The sequence below is a fragment of the Megascapheus bottae genome, chromosome 28 (genome assembly GCF_031878675.1).
Source record: "Megascapheus bottae isolate mThoBot1 chromosome 28, mThoBot2.hap1, whole genome shotgun sequence".
NCBI classification, from domain to species: domain Eukaryota; kingdom Metazoa; phylum Chordata; class Mammalia; order Rodentia; family Geomyidae; genus Megascapheus; species Megascapheus bottae.
In genome coordinates, this window is record NC_143536.1 from 6,571,142 (window position 1) to 6,593,671 (window position 22,530).

At 44.9% G+C, this 22,530-nt stretch overlaps 1 protein-coding gene across 4 annotated transcripts in view; it reads left to right on the top strand.

The window, feature by feature from the left end:
• The first annotated feature begins 2,914 nt into the window (after positions 1-2,914).
• Fbxw8 (F-box and WD repeat domain containing 8) overlaps positions 2,915-22,530 on the top strand; it is an 85,808-nt gene continuing 66,192 nt past the window's right edge. For all 4 annotated transcript variants that reach the window (XM_090320183.1, XM_090320184.1, XM_090320182.1 and 1 more), the window contains exons 1-2: positions 2,915-3,307; positions 14,954-15,058. In XM_090320183.1, the coding sequence (XP_090176309.1) occupies positions 2,987-3,307; positions 14,954-15,058 (426 nt within the window). In that variant the 5' untranslated portion in view covers positions 2,915-2,986. The remainder of the gene's footprint in view (positions 3,308-14,953; positions 15,059-22,530) is intronic.

A 22,530-nucleotide genomic window follows, 5' to 3' on the forward strand; every position in this document is an offset into this window, starting at 1 on the left:
AAGAGTCTCACAGACTTTCTTGCCTAGGCTGTCTTTGGCCCACAATGCTCAGATCTCAGCTTCCTCGGTAGCTAGAATGACAGATGTGAGCCATCAGCAACTACTCTAGCATCAGATCTTAGCGGCATTACATTGGAGGTTCCTGTGATGAATGGACTCAGGATGCTGGCAGGTTTTCAGAGAACTCAGCTGCATTACAGCCGCTCCTGACCCCATCCTCTTAACAACCCCTAGGCTGTCATAAAGGGTGGAAAAGAAATTCTTCTGAGCGGCCACAGGTACTTTGCTGCTATTCAGCACCCACAGAAATCCCAAGTTATTGGCGACCATGTTTGATTTTCTATTTTTCTTTCCATTTGTGTGTCAGCTATAATTAGAATTCCAAAGTGTGCAGCACACCCAAGTGCCCCCAGTGATATTTTTCTATTAAAAAGAAAGAGGACTCATCTCTGCAGCTGATTGCAAAGTGAAATAAATCAGACTTCTGACCTGTAATGGAATAGCACTTCCTTTTTAGAGCAGCAAATTCATCTTTCTCTCTCCTACTCTGTGTGTGTGTGAACGAGATGAGAATATCTTTATTATATGTATCCTTAGCAACAACACAAATATTTACCAGGAATCTACTGACTATAGAAATAGATCTCTGAGTATCTATGCTCTGAGCCTCATCATTAATCTATCCATCCGTCTGCCCAGCCATCCATTTCTCCATATATCTATCCATTCAATCAACAAAGACTTATTGAGCACACCCTAGAAACCAGGCTGTGTATGAGGAACTGAGACTTCAAAGATGAACAAAATATGGCCTCCACTCTCACAGAGCATATGTTCTAGTAGAGGAGACACACAAATAGGTAAATAATTAAGTCATCTACTCATTGAGGTAAGTTCTATTTCCATGACAGAGAATGTTATGTGTGGATTCATTACTTAGATGGAGAGGTCAGAAGACTTCGTTTGATCTGAGAGCTAAAAGGGGGAAGGGGAGCACAGACTCAGTGAGGAGAGACACAGGAGAAGTGGTTTATGAATAGGGAAAAGTAGAAGCAAAGCTCTTGTGAGGGATGAAAGATTAATGTTCTCCAACTGCAGAGTCTGGGATAAGAAGATATAAAAGACACACTGCTGTTGGGGATTCAAAATGGCCCAAAGCAACATGGCAGTTCCTCAAATGACTGATTAAAAATGACCAAATCTAGCAATCCCACTCCTAAATATTTACCTAAGAGAAGAGAAAACCGAAGTTTAAAAAAAGTCTACATTTGGGGCCGGGAGTTTGGCCTAGTGGTAGAGTGCTTGCCTAGCATCCACCAAGACCCAGGTTCGATTCCTTGGTACCACATACATAGCAAAAAGCTGGAAGTGGTGCTGAGGCTCAAGTGGTAGAGTGCTAGCTTTGAGAAAGGCCCTGAGCCCAAGCCCAGGACTGGCAAAAAAACAAACACAACAACAACAACAACAACAACAACAAAAAACCCATCTACATTTGTTCACAAAGGCATTATCATTATTCCTTTTTCCTTCCTTCCTTCCTTCCTTCCTTCTTTCCTTCCTTCCTTTCTTCCTTCCTTCCTTCCTTTCTCTCTTTCTTTCTCCTTGTTGATCATGGAGCTTGAACTCAGGGCCTGGGTGCTGTCCCTGAGCTTTTTCACTCAAAGCTAGTGCTTTACTGCTTTGAACCATAATACCCCTGCCAGTTTTTCTGTTGGTTTACTGGAGATAAGAATCTCATGAACTTTCCTGCTTTGAACCAGAATCCTCAGATTTCAGTCTCCTGAGTAGCTAGGGTTACAGGTATTAGCCACTGGAGCCCAGCAACATTATTCTTTTAAAAAAATTTTACACAATGATAATGACACAATTATAGTACAGTACAAAAGTTCAATACATGCATACAGTGTGTAGTGATTAAATCAGTGTGATGCCTTCCCATGTTGGCTTTGAACCATGATTTTCAGGTTTCAGGCTCCTAAGTAGTTAGGATTACAAGTACATTTTCATCTTGCTGCCTTTAGACTTGTTCCCTCTGGAAGTCTTTCCTAATCTTCTGTGGCTAGTTTTTCTACTTACTTGAGTTCATAGTTTATATGACAGCTTCTCAGAGAGGCCTTCTATTCCCCTTTAATTACTAATCAAACCCCCACCCTCACCCCACCCCCACCCCAGGGTGCCACAATCACTTAATTTTTTGCCAGCCCTGGGAACAGAATGAACTCAGGGCTTGAGCACTGACTGTCCTTGGGCTTTCCTCAAGGCTAGTGCTCTACCACTTGAGCCACAGCACCACTTCCATGTATGTGGTACCGAGGTATGTGGTACCCAGGAATGGAACCCGGGTCTTTGTGCACGCTAGGCAAGCACTCTACTACTAGGCCAAACTCCTGGCCCCACAATCACTTTTTAATATGGCTTTATTTTTATTTGTTTAACATTTCCCACAGATTCAAACTTGTGCATTCCTTTGCTTACCCTCTCCCCTCTCACTTCTAGGTAAAAATTATTATTATTACTATTATTTTTGGCAGACTTAAAATGCTAAAGTCTCAGTGCTTGGATGATAGTAGTCGTTCGATGCCAGTTTGTTGAATGAAGAAAGATTACTCAAAACTTCAACGTTCATCAATAGATGGACCAACAGGGGCCAAATGGAACAGGCTATCTCACAAGCAATAAACAGGAAAAAAAAGAACTCAGAAAAAAAAGCTGAGAGGCTGGGAGAAGGAGAGTCTGTGACCAGGGCAGCGCGAGGAGGCGTGGCCTGGGAAAGACTGACGTGGAGTAGCTCGAGGGGGCGTGGCCAGGGAGGGGCGGAGACCCAGGCAGCCCCCTAGGGGGCGTGGCAACGGGCGTGGTCTACCTCTCGGAACCTAGAAGCCGCGCTTCAGGCAGCTTCCGGCCGCGGCGGACACTTCCGGCGGAGGGACTGTCCCGTGGCACCTGGCGGGGTTGAGGCGGACACGCAGGCCCTGGAGCGACGACGATGGACGATCACAGTCTGGAAGAGTTTCGTCGGCGCTGGCAGGAGGAGCTGGCGCAGTCCCAGGCGCTGAGGAGACGGCGGCGGCCCGAAGCTGCGGAGCGGCGTCCGCGGCGGCCTGAGGTGGCCCCCGGGCGCGGCGAGCAGGCCTCAGGGTACCTGGCCCTGGCCCAGGGTCTCCTGGAGGGCGCCGGGCGGCCCCCGGCGGCGACAAGTCTTAGCCGGGGCGACAGGCAGGAGGCGGCCAGCCGTTCCCGTTCCCCTCCGGTTCGCGAAGCCCCGGGGGGCGGGGAGCAGCTGGTGGACCAGCTCATCCGGGACCTGGTGAGTGGCCGCCGCCGCCGCCGCCGGCTCAGGCCTGGCCCTCTGCCCCTCCCCCCGCCGCGTCCTCCCCCCCGCCCGCCCGCCAAGGAGTGGGAAAGTTTACTTTGCTTGCGAGCCGTGTGTGTGCGTGGTGTCTGCAGAGCGTGCCTCTGGAAGCACAGGTTCTCCACCGGGGGTTCTCGGACAGCCTCTTTCCACCCCAGCCTTAGCAAGGTCCGCAAGCGGTGTTCTTTGGGGGGAGGGGGTGTTGTGGTGCAGGCTTGTGCGCGTGCTAACCGGGCCTCCCGTGAGGAGGGGGATGTTCGAGAAGATTCCACAGTGCACAGCACAGACCCACCAAAAGTGGTTCTGACACGTCCGTAAGCAGGAGTTGGAGAAATCTCTAAACAAAAGTGGACTTGGGAAAGGACACCCCCAGGAAACGAAGGGGAAGGAATTAAATTTCACTTTTCTGTGGAGATTGTTTGTGTGGTGTAATTTTCCTGACTCTGCAAGTATTCAAAAAAGGGGGAAAAAATAGAGAAAATAAGAGGAGGAAGAGTCCGTTGGGTATAGAGGATAGGATAGAGGTTTTCACCTTTGGGGGCTTGGATGGAGGCCGGAGGCCGTCTCGCCAAGCTGGGGGAGCTAAGACCACTTTATTCCAGTCTGTGGCTCCCAAGTGAAGAATTGGAACATGACTCTGCTTAAGTTAAGCTCAGAGAAAACTTCCAGAGCTTTCCAATTGGAAATCAACGTCTGAGAGAAAGTTAGAGAAATTTGTTTATGCAGTTTGTAGGGTTTGGGTTTTATTTATGTATTTTTATTTTTAACCAGTCCTGAGACTTGAATTAAGCCTCTTTGTACTCAAGGCAAACTCTCTACCACTTGAGCTGCAGCATCACTTCCAGGTTTTTCCAAGTAGTTTATTGAAGATAAGAGTCGCACAGGAACTATTCTGCCCTGGCTGGCTTTGAAGTGCAGCCCTCAGATCTCAGCTTCCCAGTAGCTAGGATTGCAGATGTGAGCCACTAGGGCCTGATTTTTATTTTTTATGTGGCACTGGGATTTGAACTTAGGGCCCTTCCTTTACTGTATGCTGGCTCTTTAACATTTGAGCCGTACCTCTCCTGCCAATAGGGCGTGAATGCAGGGCCTGGGCACTGTCCATTAGATTTTTACTCGAGGCTGGCATTCTACCCAGAGCCATGGCTCTACATCCGATTTTTGTTTTGTTTTGGATGGTAGGTGGAGATGAATCTCAAAGACTTTGCTGCCCATACCAGCTATCCTTTGGTCTCTGCCTCCTGAATAGTGAGTACTACAGTCATGAGCTATCAGCACCTAACTTCCAACTTGACTTTTTTCTGGTTATTCTGGAGATAGAAATTTGGAGACTTTATCTGGCAAATATCATGTTACCCTTTTATTAAATACAATAAAAAATAAGTAAATAATAAATAAGAAAGAAATTTGGAGACTTTTTTTTGCTGAGCTGGCTTTGAACTCTGCTCCTCTAGATCTCAGCCTCTGAGTAGTTAGCATTAAAGAAGTTGAGCCATGGGTGGCCAGACTAAACCAACTTTCTGGCCTTGTGTTGTGCCTTGATTTTAGTATGACAGTTCAGTGAGTTAGATTTTATTCTCTCCTTACAAATAAGGTATTTTCTGTGATTTTCTCAGGTTTACCTACTTGAGGGGATTGGATTTTTTTTTTCCTTTTTAGTAGTACTGGGGTTTGAATTCAGGGCTTTTTGCCTTTGCAGGTGTTTTACTGCTGAACCTTGTACTGACCATTTTGATACATGGTTTTGCTTTTTTTTTTTTTTTGCCAGTCTTGGGCTCAGGGCCTGAGCACTGTCCTTGGACTTTCTCAAGGCTAGAGCTCTACCACTTGAGCCTCAGCACCACTTGTAGCTTTTTTCTATGTATGTGGTACCGAGGAATCGAACCCGGGTCTTCATGCATGCGAGGCAAGCATTTTAACCACTAGGCCAAACTCCCGGCCATAGTGTTGTTTTTTTTTTTTTTTAACTCAAGTACACACCTAGAATGTGACCTGCTTATTTTATGCTTTCCATTTTAGCTGAGATGATAGGTGCATACAACAATCCCCAGTTACTACCTTGAACTATTGCTTTTTTTTTTTTTTTTTTTGCCAGTCCTGGGCTTGAGCTCAGGGCCTGAGTCCTGTCCTTGGATTTTCTCAAGGCTAGAGCTCTACCACTTGAGCCTCAGCACCACTTCCGGCTTTTTGCTATATATGTGGTACCGAGGAATCGAACCCGGGTCTTCGTGCATGCCAGGCAAGCACTTTAACCACTAGGCCAAACTCCCGGCCTTGAACTATTGCTTTTAACCAGGACTAAAACTTTGATCCTCCTGATCTCATCCTTCCAAATAGCTAGAAGTACAGTTTTCCTGATCTCCACTTCTTGAATAGTTGGAATTACAGTTATGAACTACTGTGCCTAGGCAGATTCATGTGTTTTGAATGCTTCAATTTCACCAGATAACTTTTGAGTTGGCCTTACTTCAGGTCTTGCTGAAATACAGCACTGACGAGACAGTTGTCAGGAGAAGGGATACTCCAAGCCTGATGACCTCATCAGGCTAGTCTGAGATAAGTTCTCTGTTACATATTTACTCTAAACCTTAAATCCTGATTCGTAAGGCTCTGAGGGAAAATAGCGGAGTAAGTCATTTGGCCTAAAAAGGATCCAGCGGGGCATGGTGGCTCATGCCTATAATCCTAGCTACTCAGGAAGCTGAGATTTCAGGATCAAGGTTCAAAGCCAGCCTGGACAAAAGGATCCGAGACTCTTTATCTCCAATTAACCTCTAGAAAATGGGAAGTGAGGATTGACACGAGGGTAGGGTGGTCACCCTGAGCTGAAGAGCTCAGGGACTGTGCCCAGGCTGAGTTCAAGCCACACGACTCACAAAAAAAAAAAAAAAAGGAAAGGATCTGCCTGTGGGAGGAGCCAGAAGACATATCAAAGTCTATTTTCCTTTGTGGTTAGGGAAACCCACCTCCTCTCCTGGGGGTCCTTGAGAGCCACCACATCCATGACTGCAAGGGTCTACCATGAGCAGCAATCCATCTTTGGGCACCTCTGCTTTTAAACATGCGTATCCCTCTCAGTCACACTGCTGTACATAAAGCACTAGTAATTCACTATACGCTTACTTGATGTCACCTTGGGGCTGTCTTAAGGTCTCTGAGATGTTATCTTCAGTTTTTTCAGCAACCCTACCTAATGGTCATTTTCCATCCCTCTTGCTAGCTGAGCAAGCAAAGTAGCTTGGTTTTTAAGGTACTGTTAGCAAGCTATCCAGTATCTTTCATCTAAGCAATGATGGTTGTTTATTGATAAAGCTGGGATTTCTATATTAGTGTGGAGAGCCCCAAGTTCACAAAGGTCAGACAGATGACACAAGTAAAATACCTGACTTGTCCTTTCTGTCTTATCTAGTAGTTTGTGGGGCAACTTTTCCAGATTCATCATGTTTTTTGTTTTGTTTTTAAACTTGTGCTTGAATTCAGGTCCTCAGACTCTTACTGTGTAAGAGTACTGTAGTATACTTTATACTGTGATATGCTACAACCTGAGCCACACCTCTACTTTTAAACCAGATTTTTTGCTGATTAATTGGAGATAAGAGTTTTAGATTTATTTGTTGGCTTAGGTTGAACATAATCCTCAGGCATGAGCCACCAGTGCCTATTTGTCTGTGAATTTCTGTGCATAGCATTATGAAATTATTATTAGGAAATGCACTACATTGTATTTATTCATACTGCTATTAATGAATGTTACTAATAGCCAGGTTGTAGGTGGATACTTAGCAGCTACTGGGAACAATTCTGCTGTGATCATTTCTTTTTAGTTTTCTTTAATTAAGACTAGGATTCAAACTCCTGATCTGACATTTTTGCTCATTGGCTGCCACTTGATCCAAGCCTCCAACCCCTGCTGTGAGCATTTCAAAGATATTTTTATTTTGCTGGTCCTAGGGCTTGAACACTAGGACTAGGCACTATCCCTGAGGTCCTTTTGCTCAAGATTAGAGCTCCGCCACTTGAGCCACAGCTCCACTTCCAGCTTGGGCTGGCTTTGAGATCTTCAGATCTCAGCCTCCTGAATAGCTAGGTTTATAGGCATGAGGCACTGGCACTGGGCTCGTTCACAGAACTTTTGAGACTTTTTTTTTTTTTTTTTTTTTTTTTTTGTGGGGCATTCACCCACAAGTAGAGTTGCTGGTCAGAGATGATACAGATAGCAGGCCAGGTCCTGGTTAGTTGTTTTCCAAAGTGCTTGTTGCACTGGCCTCTCACTTTTGAGAATGTGGAGTGTAGCATTTCACTTTCTTTGCCATAAATAAAACGATACCCAGCTGAGGTGATGTAAAGCAAGTGAATTGACAGGAACCAGGTGGGAGGATAGTGACAAGCTGGGAAGTACGAGCATGGCTGGGCTGTCCACAGCCACTGCTTGTTGCCATTTAGTAGTGTGGTCACCCTGTTGTAAGTTCCTAAGACTTTTTTTTTCTTTTTTTGCCAGTCCTGAGCTTTGAACTCAGGACCTGGCCCTGTCCCTGAGTTGCTTTATTCAAGGCTAGCATTCTACCACTTGAGCCACAGTGCCACTTCTGGCTTTTTTTTTTTTTTTTTTGCCAGTTCTGGGGCTTGAACTCAGGCCTGAGCACTGTCCTTGGACTTTCTCAAGGCTAGAGCTCTACCACTTGAGCCACAGGACCACTTTGGGCTTTTTCTATGTATGTGGTATTGAGGAATTGAACTCAGGTCTTCAAGCATGCTAGGCAAGCACTCTACCACTAGGCCAAACTCCAAGCCCCAGTTCTGGCTTTTTCTGTTTATGTGGTGCTAAGAAATCGAACCCAGGGCTTCATGAATGTTAGGCAAGCACTGTACCACTAAGCCACATTCCCAGCCCTAGCCTGTTTTTGTTACTGATTTTGTTTGTTGTTTTTGTTTGTCCTAATGCTTGCTAGGCATAAACACTACCACTTAGGCCATGCTCCCAACCCTTTTTGCTTTAGTTATTTTTTAGTTATTTTTCAGAGTTGAGTTGCCTTTTGCTGGGCAGCTGAACAGCATGCCCAACTGGCACCTGGCAGGGTGAAGGCCAGAGCTTTGATTGGGAAGCACAGCTGACATGCAGACCTACAGCTGCTTCTTCCTGGGCTTGGTCCTAAGAGGCTTTTAATGGCAGTACTAGAAGCTCCCTGCTCACAATGGGAGAGGCAAGTACCTAAACAGGCATTTACTGTCTTACTCATTTATCCCCCTCTCCCTAAACCCACGCTCCATGGAGATGGCAGAGTCCCCGAATTTCTTTAATATTGTGCTTGTTCCCATGTTTGTTTGTGTGGTGAATAGAATCTTAAGTTGCAAAGCAGCAAGTGCCCAATTTAAACTGGCCTAAAAAACTCAAGCTGGGATGTGTCGGGTCGTGTAACTGAGCATTCCAGGTGCGGCTCCTCGTTCTGGACACCTCCTCTTAGCCCTACCTCACTTAAAACTGACTGTGCTCATCTCTCTTGGAGATAACAGAGCTCTTAACAACTGTAGTCTTACTTCTGGTCGGGTTAGCAGCACCAAGCCTCTGTGCTCTGTTCTTTGCAGCTCAAGTCTTGAGCCTGTGTACTTGCTGGTCCAGGCTGGTCCTGTGACCAGTTTTGAGCCTGTTCCTGATTGAGACTTTCCAGATTTGTATCCAGCCCAGTCCTGTGCATTCAGTTTATGGAGTTGGGGAATGAGCATTAGCTAGGGTAGACAGTCTGTCCTCAGACAGCTTTTTTTTTTTTTTTTTTTGACTAAAAGAATGACACTAAGGCAGGATAGCCCTGGTGTGAGTCTGAACTCTAGAATTGGTAGACCTGAGTTCAGCTCAGGGTCTGTCGCCGACTAGTTCACTCCTAGTATTTTGAGTTCAGGCAGTGGCTTAGCTGAATGACTTTGTTTCCTCCCAGCTTTCCTTTGTTTATGCTAACTTCCATTCTTCCAGTCCACATTTCTCTCCTACCCTAGAGCATTCTCAGTGCTAGGACCATTCCTTCGTGTTGCTTCTGTTTGAGTGCTTCTGGAGGTGATCTGTGGATATTCACTAGAACAGATTGTCATGCAGGTCGGTCTTTGCTGGGAGGCTTTGCTGCTTGAAGCATGTATGCATTTCACCGTGTTCCTGGGTACCAGGTACTGTCCTAGGCTCTTGAGGGTACAGGTGAATAAGACAGAGCAAAGCATGTTCCTTTGTCATGGGAAAAAGGGAGCTAGAGGGGAGACAGTAAGTGCTCTGAAGAAGGAGCATATGGAGGGCATCCAGGGCATTGTTGAGGAAGGGCAGCTGTGTTAAGCAGCACTCTCCTTCAAGGCTTTTCTGGGAAGGTCCCATTTCATGGAAAACCTAGGGGACGTGAGGGAGCAAGCTTGCAGATGGTGAGGGATTGAGGGGAGGGTGTTGAAGGTGTATGGCCAGGGCCAGTGGCCTGTAGTCACATAGACCTTGTGCCCAGAAGGACCTTGTATTTGCCTTAATGCTTGTGTTGTCTTAAAATTCTTCTACATTTCCAAGCAAGATCATTTTTTTTTTCCACACCATGCCTCATAAGTTAAGTAGCCAACGTGCATAAAGGATTGCTTGCAGGAGTGGTGGTGGTGGTGGTAGTGGTAGTAGTGGTGGTAGAGTGTGTGTGTGTGTGTGTGTGTGTGTGTGTTTGTTTGAGCTAGGACGTTGCTCTATAGCCCAGGCTGGCCTAGAATCCTATGTGTTTCAGCCTGGCCTGGAACACTAAACTCTGAATCCTCTAATCTCAGCCTCCCAAATGCTAGGATTATAGATATTACCATTTTGTACTGCCTGTTTGGGATTTATTTTTTAGGGGGGATACTGGGATTAAATGCAGGGCTTCACACTTACTGGTCTCGTACTCTACCACTTGAGCCACTACCACTTGAGCCACACCTTCAGTCTTACTTTTTGCTGATTATTTTGGAGATTCACAAGGGTTTTTGTGCCTGGGCTGACTTCAAGCTGTGATTCTCCAGATTCTATAGGATTGCATGCAGGAGCATGCAACTTATACCAGGCTTTTTTTTTTTTTGGTGCTGGTCCTAGGCTTCAATGTAGGACCTAGACACTATTCTTAAGCTTCTTTTGCTCAAGGCTAGTGCTCTACCATTTGAGGCACAGCTCCACTTTTGTTTTGTTTTGTCGATCATGAGGCTTGAACTCTGGACCTAGGCACTGTCCCTGAGCTCTTCAGCTCAAGGCTACCACCCTACCCCTTGAGCCACAGAGCCACTTCTGTTTTTCTGGTGGTTAATTGGGTATAAGAGTCTCACAGTCTTGGCCTGGGAGTTTGGCCTAGTGGTTAAAGTGCTTGCCTAGCATGCATGAAGACCCGGGTTCGATTCCTCGGTACCACATACATAGAAAAAAGCTGGAAGTGGTGCTGAGGCTCGAGTGGTAGAGCTCTAGCCTTGAGAAAGTCCAAGGACACAAGCCCAGGACTGGCAAAAAAAAAAGTCTCACAGTCTTTAGTTCCCGGCCTGGCTTTGAACCATGATCCTCAGATCTCAGCTTCTTGAGTAGCTAGGATTACAGACATTAGCCACCAGTGCCCTACTCACTTCTGTTTGTTTTTTTTTTTTTTTTTGGTAGTTTATTTTGTAGATAAGAGTTTTTCCTGTCAATGCTGTTTTCAAGGCATTATCCATGGATCTCAGCCTCTTGAGTAGCTAGGATTATAAGCATGAGGCACTGGTGGCTGGCTTTGTTTCAGGTTTTGACCAAACAAATCCATATCCACATGTATTCAGTGACCTGAAACTTCTGACAGGGACTTGCTCCTCCTCTTCCCTTCTGACTTTGGTGTGTCCTACAGCTATGAACTCAGTCTAGAGTAACAGGAAGCTTGAAAGGTTCACAGAGACTTCCTTTACTGCCACAAGCACTTTGGGATTCCTACAGCTTGCCTCATTCGTTTTTTTGGTGGGCATATTCTTCCCCCCATGCCAGAGTTTCCAGGGTAATAAGGCCAAAAGTTAGTGAATGAGAATGAATCTCAAGGTTGGAAGCCTCTATTTGTTTTTATGTTTTGTTTTAAAAAGGATTCATACAGGTGCTGGTAGATCATATGCCTATAATCTTAGCTAATGGGAGGCTTAATATAAGGATCAGGGAAGGAATATTTGTGAGATTCTTATCTCTGGTTAAGCACCAAAAGGAGCTGAAAGAGGTAGAGGGCTAGTAGTCTTGATCACTCAGCACAAAAGCCCAGGCCCTGAGTTCAAGCCCCAGTACTAGCACAAAAACACAAAGCAACACGATCCATCAAGTCCTACAGACATCTTCTCTGCATCTCCCTGTGGAGGGCACTGGGCTAGTTCAGTCATGCGATCGGTGCCTACCGTCAAGGAATAATTATTGAATACTTTTGTTCTCATAGCAAGGCATGGGGATTAAGTTCAGCTTTAAGAGATAAATGGGCTTTTGTGGACTGCTCAGGAGCTTAACCTCTCTTTATAGCATTGTTTCTTTGGAGACATGATTTTCAAGTTCCAAATAGCTGCCTTACTAATGAACTGTGGAATGCCTTAGGGGACTATCTATACTGCCTCTTGTAGTCTCTGGTATTTATTCTGTTTTATACAGGATGACTTACCACTGTAAAAGATTGAGCTCCTTAAATGTAGAGACCATTTCTTATACATTTGCTAACAGCACCTCCCCTCCCCCAGCTCTGGGAATGGCCTGACTTCAGAGAGTATTTTGAACCTGTTATCTTATTTTAAAAATGAATGGCATGCTTACTATAGAAATAGGAGACAGAACACTACAGTGGACCAAAGCCCCCCAGCTTCAGCACAGATCCCCCAGTTTACACGGATGTACTTGCCACCTTCCTGTTTTCCTTGTGTGTATGTAGGATCACATTTTCAGACAAAATGGAACTTATTTTGAAAGTATTGTACACCTTGTCTTCCCAGCTAGTTTATTGTCGTCTTGAAGACACAGGTGAAAGCAGAGCCCATTGATGGTTCTGGTGGAGATAGTGTGCATTGCTTTGCTTGGCTTTTGTGCTCCAGGTCAGCTAAGTAGGGCCTGCAGAAAGCAGTGTCCTCTTCATTTCAGGAGGAGGAGAAACCTTGCTGCAGATTCTCTCACCTGCTTTCTCTGAGCATGGCTGAGAGCCTTTAGCCTTGCAGGCTGTGGAGATAGACACTGGGAACAAAACCCTTAAGTCAGTTTCTTCACTTTGTACTGATTTGGCTCTGAGTAATTATCCCTTCTTCTGTTAAACAAAGAAGACAGATTAAATTTCTAACAGTGAGGCACAAGCCCAATCCATTTACAGAATTAGGCTTACATTAGCACATAGGAGTGCAAATCTGCCTCCCTGGGGACGGATCTCTTTGCAATTTCACTCAGCATTCTTGGAGTAACTCCAGTGGACTTTGGGAAAATTTGGTATTTGCTGACCCTAAATTAACAAAGTAACATGACCCTTTTGTGTGTTTTCTATCTCCCCATGATTTAGGGTTGTGGTTCTCAAATTTTAATGTGTGAGAAGAGCTCTTGAGGCAGAGATGCTGAAGCTCTGACGGGGTTTTGAGACAGAAGGTCTAGGAGGGGCCTTGGACATTTAAGAAAGCCCAAGGACATGGGTCACCATGAAAGGGTGGAGAATTAGACTTTGAGCCTGGGTCAAAGCATTTACCTTCCTAACATACCCATTTCCTAGTGTGGTTATACTATATTTGCTAGCAGATGGAGGAGGTCAGATGTATTTAGCCTAGTGGCGGGGCTGGTAAGGTGCCAGGCCTGGGTTTGGTGTTTGGAGTCTTTGCTCTGTGTTGTACCCCAGAGACGATAGTGGTTGGATTAAGGACTGCATGGAAGGCAGGCAGGTAGGCAGATACACATGCCCAGACACAGGGTTGGACTGAGCTGGAGGCATTGGTCACCAGGAGGAGGATAGAGAATAGGCTGCCTCCAGAAGTGTGACTTTTCTACCTCAGAGTGAACTAGAGCTAATGTCTTGTGGATTGTAAGTTATATCAAGTTTAGAACCCAGTTCAGTGTGTCCTGGGATGGGTGTCCTGAAGAAGGCAGATCCTGATGAGTGACTAACGGAGACTTCAGTGTGTGCGGACTCTGCCTTTTGTGGTGACGTGTGGAGAACAACATTTATCTTGTTGCTTTACCAAGTGGGGAAAGTCAGCCTTACCATTTCATTATGGTGACAGTCATTCAAGGAGTGGGCGGGAAGGTATCCTGCAGGGCCCCATCCGTAGCCTCCCCATCCCCAGCCTTGCTGTTCCTAACCTGTAAGGCATCTCCATGTGCCTGTGCTGGATGCAGGAAGCCTGCCTATGTGGGAGGAGACCAGGCCTGATAGCAGATCAACTGCTTCCCCTTGTTTTTCTAGGCAAGGACTTCTCGCCTTCCAATTACCCTTGCAGATCTTTTCCTATTTATTTTATTATTTATTTATTTTTTTCCTCTGTGGCTGACATCACTGTCCTGATATAACATTATGTTCCTTCTGTACCCACAGAGCCCTGTCTCAGTCTTTTTCCCCTAGAGAGCCTTTTTGACCCTCATGCCTTACCTTACTGTTTTTTCAGTTGAACAACATATTTTCTTCTTCTGCTTCAGATTTCTCTGTTAGCCCTGAGACTCCTACATGAGCAGAAACCTGATTCCAAAACAGTCTTTCCCCAGAGTCTTGCTTGGAAGAGTCCAAGTCAGTGCTCACATGGACTCTTCTGACTTGTGACTATAGCCTCGAAATATACACAGCTGTTATAAACTGTTATTTGAGTGGTGAAATTAACAATTTTCGGCAGCAATAAGTCTCTGATGTCAGCCAGAGCTTATTAAGAATGAATTTTATTCAGCAAGTTCTATTGGGTTAAAGAGCACAGTTTTCTCTCACTTAGCAGAAGTGCAACCACTGACCTTTGGTCTGCAAGCAGGCAGAAGTGTACACGTGCACACTTGGCCATTTGCTGTTGCACACTTAGATTCCTTTTTGCTACTGGATTGGCATGCAGCCTTCTCTGTCCACTAAAGCTTGTTACCTCATCTCTGATAGCTTCCCAAAGGTGAGAGTTCTGTTTCTCTGCACTGATGAATGTCACTGGAGAAGAACGGCTTTGTTTGAACTGCCTCACTTGGGTGGATCTGCACAAGTCCCTAGGGCATCTGGAAAGAAAGTGTAGGGAGAGGAGAACAGCAGCCACCTGCTTACTTCGTGGGCATGTCACTGCCCTCTTCTTTCACCATGAAAACAAATGCTTTGGTGACCCAGGCCACCATCTCTGCAGCCCTGGGGAGCAGGGTGGCTCACTTTCTTGGCTGCCTTTTCATAGACTTCTGCCCCAGGAAGTACCCCCAGGGTGATTGCTGCTCCTCTACGGAACTCTGTGGGAAATGGTCCTGTGGAGCTCACAGGTGAATATGAGCCAGAGAGCTGAGAGAGGCCGGCAAGTTTACAGGTGGAGAATGCTCCCTCCTAGGGGGCAGAGCCTCTCTGTCCTCAGCTCCTAAGAATAGCGCTTGTAATTTAAAGGACCTGAAGGGAATTGTTTTCGTAACTTGGAATTGTTGGCTGATTGCTTTTTTTTTCTCCTTAGAACGAAATGGATGATGTGCCCTTCTTTGATATCCAGCTGCCTTATGAATTGGCGATCAATATATTTCAGTATCTGGACAGGAGAGAGCTGGGAAGATGTGCACAGGTAAGCTTTACTATAGATTTTCCTAAATGTGACAAGAACATAGGAAGCTCCCAAGTAACATTCATTTTACTTTCTTTCACAGAAAGAAAGAGGGAGGAAGCAGGAAGGGTAGGAGGGAAGGAGGGAGGGAAAGAGGGAAGGAAGGAAAGCAGGCTGACCTTAAAGATTCTGTTCTGCATGGCCACTTGGTCTTTATCTGGTTCAAGAACTCTTTGCTCTCTGTAGTCTGAGTGATGGCTAACATCCCCAGGTGGATAATGTGCTCACAGTTCTCATGCAAATATGGTGTTCTGGGTTAAACCAGGCTAGTCGATAAGCTGAGGGTCAGCCCAGGGACAGCAAGTTGAAGTCATGTTTTAGGTAGGTAGTTCAGCATATCCTTTAAATACCAACATTGCACTTGGTGAGGTATGTGAGAACTGAGACCCGCCAAGGGACTTGCAAGAACAGTGTCATGAGTCTCGTGTCACTGTCTCATGGGCAGATACCCATACCATGGAGAGCTGGGAGATAACATCTCAGCTATACTTCATTGTGTGCAGGCCTGGGGTTCCTGACCCACATAGGCAGGTCCAGGAGGGCTGCAGTGTGGCTGCAAGTCTCATTTCTGACTCTGATGGCTTTGCCCACACCTAGGGAAGACAAAAGTCTCTGCCTTTTCTCTTAAATTTTATTTTTCCAATTGGCAAAAGTTACATCGTTTTAATGAATATTATACGATGTTTTGAAGTATGGATTGAAGTTTGTGGATTGGCACAGTGTTATATGTATTATCTCAAATTTTCTTGTGGCAAGAGCACTTAAATCTATTCAAGTATATGGCTCGTTATTATTCACTGTAGACATTGTGTTATATGCTAGATCTCTGTGCTTCCTCCTCTGCGCTGACATTTTGTATTCTTTCACCAGTATCTTCCTGACTACCAGCATCGTCCAACCAACCACCCTTCCCTTTCTGCCTCTAGGAGTTCAGCCTTTTAGATGCCCACATGTAAGTGAGATCATGTGGAAATGGTCTTTTTGTACTTATTTCACACAGATAATTCCTCCTGGTTTTATGTACATTGTCACAAATAGCAAAATTTCCTTCTTTATTCAGGTGTAACAGAATTCCATTATATATGTGTACCAACAACCCAGTCTTCTGCTGAATCATATTGCAGTTCTCTAGTTTTTGGTGATAGTTTTATTTTATTTTATTTTATTTTTTTTTTGCCAGTCCTGGGCTTGAGCTCAGGGCCTGAGCACTGTCCTTGGACTTTCTCAAGGCTAGAGCTCTACCACTTGAACCTCAGCACCACTCCCAGCTTTTTTCTATGTATGTGGCACCAAGGAATCGAACCCGGGTCTTCGTGCATGCTAGGCAAGCACTTTAACCACTAGGCCAAACTCCTGGCCCCTGGTGATAGTTTTAAAATTTTGAATGTTGGGAGAAATCTCACAGCTTTCCATAATGACTGCACTAATACACTAATGGGTATTTCTGCCAACAGTGTCTGAGTTCCCTTTCTCTACATCTCCTCTGTCACTCCTCTTTCTGATAGTAGCCATTTTAACAGATGTGAGGTGGTACCTCATTGTAGTTTGTCTTTCCCTGATGGTTAATGATGTTGAGTACTTTCTCAGGTACATGTGGTATATGTGGGCCTGGCTTCTTTTGCGATATTAAGTCTACTCAGGACCTTTGCTCTTTGTCTTCTTGCTCACAACTGGTGCTCTACTATGTGCGCAGGGCCTCCAGTCTGGCATTTTTGGTGATAATTGGAGGTAGTCTCCAAGACTTTGCTTCCATGCTGGCTTCTAGCCTCGATCCTCTAGGTCTCAGCACCCTGATGGCTAGGATTATAGATGTGAGGCATCAGTGCCAGCTTTGTCTGTTTCTGTTGTTGTTGATGGTGCAGACCAGCCTGGCCTTGAACTTGAAATCCTCCTGCCTCCTCAAATCCCAGGTGTAGGTGATGTGTGCCACCATAACTGTTTTTTCTTCATTCTTTTTCCAAGTTATTCAGGCTAAGACTTTTCATATTAGATCGAATAAAAATGGCATGTAATATGGAAAAAAATGGCATGTAAAAGCATCCTTATTTCTAATCTTAGAGGAAAAGACTTGTACTTTATACCGTTGCCCAATGATGTTTGCTGTGGATGTGTCTCATATGACCATGATTGTTGTGAGGTACATGCTTTTTATACCTAATTCAGACATTTTGTCATAAAAGCTGTTGGGTTTTGTCAAGTGTTTATTTTTGCATGAAGATGATCAGATGCTGTTTGTCTTCCATTCTGTCAATGTGTGTCAGTTTAAGAGAGCTGCATTGATTTTTCACAAGCATGAATACTTACAGATCATTTGGCTTTTTTTTTTTTTTTTTTTTGCCAGTCCTGGGCTTGAGCTCAGGGCCTGAGCACTGTCCTAGTGCTTATTCAAGGCTAGAGCTCTACCACTTCAGCCTCAGCACCACTTCCGGCTTTTTTTCTATGTATATGGTATTGAGGAATCGAACGTGGGCCTCTGTGCATGCTAGGCAAACACTCTACCATTAGGCCAAACTCCCGGTCCCAACTTCTGTTTTTCTCTGTGTATATGGTACCAAGGAATCGAACCCGGGTCTTCGTGCTTGCTAGGTAAGCACTCTACCACTAGGCCAAACTCCCGGTCTCATTTGGCTTTTGATGGATAGGTATGTTGCCAAGAAGCCACTGGAATTTCCATCCTACATAATGGTCCCAAATCAGTTTGCTATGTTTATCATTTGTACCCCAGGATTCTTCAGTGTGCTTTATACAGGTTTGTATGTTGTCCAGAGAAAAGGTTGAGTAAAATTATGTTGTAAGAGAACTACTCGTCCTAAGGCTGTGAAGTTCAAAATATTTTCTTTCAGGTTTGAGTCCAGGACTCAACATCAGTACCTGTTGTTTTCTCTCATTGGCTAGCAGTCTACTCACGCAGCCATGCCTCCAACCTCTTTTTTTTTTTTTTTTCAGATCTGATGAAGTTCAATATTAAGGTGATTTCACTGGGCATGATGGTGCATGCCTACTTGGGAGGCATGAAGTCAATATAGGCAACAAGTTGGCCAGAATCCGTATCAGCAAACAAGTTGGTTATAGTGGTACATGTGTATATGAGGATCTGTAATGCAGTGGGAGGATTTTGGCCCAAGGCCAGCGCAGGCAAAATGCATGAGCCTCTTTCTAAAAAGCCACCTAAGCAAAAGGTACTTGCTTGGATCATGGCTCAAGTGGTTAGAGCACCTCCCTAATAATTTTGAGATTTCTGGTTTAATCCCCTGTACAGTAAAACAAAATAAACTAACGTAGTTTGGTAGATGTGAAATGTAGCCAGATTTACACTCTAGAACTTGCTGTCTCTTGGTGCTTCAGTGAAATCACACACACTGACGATAGTTTGGAAGGTTTCTGGAGTTACACTATTTTTTATGAAGCGTTTTGCTTAAAACCTTTTCTACTATTTAAGTAGAAATATAAAAAGACTTTCTATATTCTTTCTCTTGTGTTTGTGTTAATTCCAGGGCTTGAACTCTGGGCCTGGGTGATGTCCCTCACCTTTTTTTGCTCAAGGCTAATGCTCTACCACTTAAGCTACAGCTCTCCTGGCTTTTTTTGCTGCTTAATTGGAGATAAGAATATCATAAATTTTCCTGCCCGGGCTGGCTTTGTGATTCTCAGCTTTTAGCCTTCTGAATATATAGGATTGCAGGAGTGACTTACCCAATTGATTTTTGTTTCTTATATTCTTGACCATCATGATACTGTTTGAGTGGAGATGTTGGCAAATGTTTTTTTGATGAGAACATCTTTAGGAGATGATGAAATTACTTAAAAGCTAGCACTCCTTTCATAAAATGTGAGTGCTACACAGAGCCCAGCAGTTACATCAAGTAGGAGCACCTGTATTGTCCTTCTTGCAAGTCTGATGTGTTGTGTTCTAACTTTACACACTGGCCCTGCTCCCAAGAGTTGGAAATGAGAGTGCAGCTAAATGAGTCCAACTCCTGGACTTGAGCCAAATGCTGTCAGCCCAAGTCTTGGCATCAGGTCTGATAGCTCGCTGCTTTACACAAAGTCAGCATTAGATGATAAAAATCTTCATTCTTGATAGCGGGCTGCTAGTGCAGGAACCATTTCTTTTAGCATTGCTTTTTGCTCCTCTGCTTTGTAGAGAGCCATGTGGCTTTCACATCTGCTGCTGCGTTTCTCATCCAAAGAGTTTATCAGGAAGAGATAGCGTCTAGTGGAAGACGAGATCCCCCTCTTGGTACAATGGGGCTGCGTTGCAGCAGAGATTGGTTATGCTGGGGAGATTATTCTGCAGGTGTGAATACTTGAATTTGCAAACACAGTAGTCCAATTGTTCACCAGAACCCTTTCCTCTTCGGCAAGTTGGACTTATTTTTTGTGGTTGTTTAACCTAGGCTTTAGAGCACACGTGTAAGAATAGATTTAAATATTTTTAAATAGTGTCACTTTAAGGTCCAGTGACCAAATTGACTGGGACCTATGAATTCACAGTTTTATAGGGCTTTTACGTGAATATGACAATGGACAGGCCAATTGTCTGTAGAACTGGCTCTCTTTCCTCAGTCGTTAAACTAAACAAGGAAGCCATAAATATAAGTAGCATTTTCATTTGTTTCTTGCGGTGTGTTTATTGTTGAAAGGAAAAAGTCCTTCAGTGGTGTGGAATGACCTGCTGTGTTACGATTTTGTTGTAGAGGGGCTCCCTCTCTCTCTGTGTGTGTCTCGTTTTCTCTTTTAATCTAGGCACCTTGGGGTTTTAGCGAGACAGAGCCAGTTGTGTGGACTTGGCGTCGTGAACTACATGTGTGTCCTTGGAGAAAACCTGTTTGCTTGATCTTTATGCCAAATTGCTAACTGACTAGCAGTAAGGAGCCCTTGCTGGGGAGGCCTTTGGAGATTTAATTATGCTACTAGCTCTGCTAGAAAACAGAATTTTCTTTGCCTCTTTCCACTTCTTGCCTCTGCTGAAGCTTTAGGAAGCTTTGTGCTTTAACAACTAGAATCCTCCTACAAGCTGGTGACCCCCGTAGCTCCTTGTTTGAGGGGCTGACCCTCCTGGGACTTACTGTCTGGGGATTGTTTTATCAGGAATACTTGAAAACAGTGACTGTCCTTAGCAAAGTTATTTGTTAGTCCATTTCCTATATTGGGGAAAATAAGGAAAATAAGGAAGAAAGAAAAAGATGCAGAGGGGAAAAATACAACATGGTAAAACTAGTAAACAGAAGTGAAAGTAGGTGATACCAAAATAAACTTGGTAGATTAGGTAATGATAACTCAAAACTTGAGGAGCCTGCAGGGCATGGTGACTCATGCCTGTAATCCTAGCTACTCAGGAGGCTGAGATCTGAGGATTCCTCCCAGTCCAGGAAAGAAAGGCTGGGAGACTTTTATCTCCAATTAATCACAGAAAAAGCCAGAAGTGGCCCTGAGGCTCAAGTGGTAGGGTGCTAGTCTTGAGCAAAAAGGAGCTCAAGAACAGTGCCCAAGCCAGAGTTCGAGCTCTAGGGCTTGCAAAAATAAATAAATAAATAAAATTGAGGAAAATGTGACCTTATGCCTTACCATATGTCTACACTAGAGACTCTAAAATCTATGTTCCAAGCTTCAACTCTATGACCTTGGAAGGTTTGAGACCAGGAATGCATTACCAGGTGAGGCTGAATTGGTGGTCCTGAGGTGCAGATCTGTGTTAGCTGGAGGTTACCCTAGCTCTTAACTCCACACTGGCTTCCAGACTTCTTTCAGGAAGCTGCAGGAGATTGTGTGTGTCCCTGGGACCCAGCATCCTCTGGAGGTCCTTGTCCTCCTCCCGTGCCTGCCCTGGCTGCCTTCTGGAAGCAAGCATATCAGGGAAGGCAAGGCAGCTGTGGAACATTCAGGAAATAGCAAATCACTGGATGGAGTGCAGGCACTTGGGAGCTCTCCAGGTGGTTCACTTTACTTTTGTATGTTGTGGTTTCCCACAATTAAAAAATTAAAGAAGACAAAAACACCGAAAGCAAGAAAAAAGGCCTTTGAATAAGGAAGAACCTTCCGAGGGCAGCTCATGTCAGGAGTTGAGTTTAAGTTGAGTGTTTTTAAAAGCTGGATTTATTCTTCATCTCCTTGACTACCTACAGGGCTTACTGTGTGCCCACGGTCATGCCAGGTAGCAGGTACAGTAGTGGCCCATCCACATGGAACCTGGTTTCCCAGAGAGCCTGTTTTAGGTACAGAAGCCTGTAATCTAGTGGGGAGAATGTAAGATGGTACCAGGGAATATTTCACAGAGAAGGAGACCTTTGAGCAAAGAGGGAAGGAGCAACCTGGCAGCCTGGCATAGACTTACCCACTGGAGCACTTTTGCCTGTGGGATGTGCAAGGCAACGGTAAGGTCAGAGAGGCTGGCTGTGGCAAGGTGCCTAGCAGCCTCCCTCATATGCTCATGCCCTAATCCTATTCCTAGGCCCTGTGCATACATGTTCATCACAGTTAAAAATACTGAGATGGTTATCCAGGTAGCTCAGTATCATTAGTTACAAGACAGAAAGTGGACGGAGAGATTATGGCTGAAGATGGAGGAAGGAACTATAAACCAAGGAATGTGTATGGCTTCTAGAAGCTGGAAAAGATAAAGGAAACATATTAAACGTATTTCCAGAAGCCTCTGGAAAGAATGCATCCTTGCCAACTGCTAGATTTTAGATTTTGGCCTCCAGGACTATGCAAGAGAAAATTTGTTTTTATTTTATTTTATTTTACCAGTCCTGGGGACTGGACTCAGGGCCTGAGCTCTGTCCTTGGGCTTTTCTCAAGGCTACTGCTCTACCACTTGAGCCACAGGACCACTTCTGGCTTTTCTAGGTATGTGGTTCTGAGGAACCGAACTTGGATCTTCGTGCATGCTAGGCAAGCACTCTACCACTAGGCTAATCTCCCGGCCCAGAAAATGTGTATTTTAAGCCACTGAGTGTGAAGTAGTTTATTAGGATAGTCATGCTGAGCAGAAGAGTGCGGGTAGAGCAGCCAAATGTGGAACGCAGAGGTTCATTTTCAGGACATTGAAAGCCTTTGGAGTGTTTGGAGCAGAGGAAGACAAAGGCCACTATTCATTTAAAGGTGGTTCACTTTGGCTACTGTGTGGAGAATGTGCTGCATGGGACTGGGTGTAGGGAACAAAGATGGCAGACTGTTGAAATCATCCAGGGGAGAAAACACAGTGGCTGGATCATGGCTGACCCAGTAGAATTGAGCAGAGTTGTGACTGCTGAAGGGTTGAGTATGGAAAAAGAAAAGAGCCAGCCAGGTCTCCAGGACATGTGGCCTAAGCAGCTGGCAGGTTATGGTTGTCATTTTCTGATGGTGAAGACCATGTGCTGAGCAAGAATTGGAAGAATTGCAGCAGTTGCCTGTGAGGCTGTCAGCACACAGAATGTTTGAGAATAAAG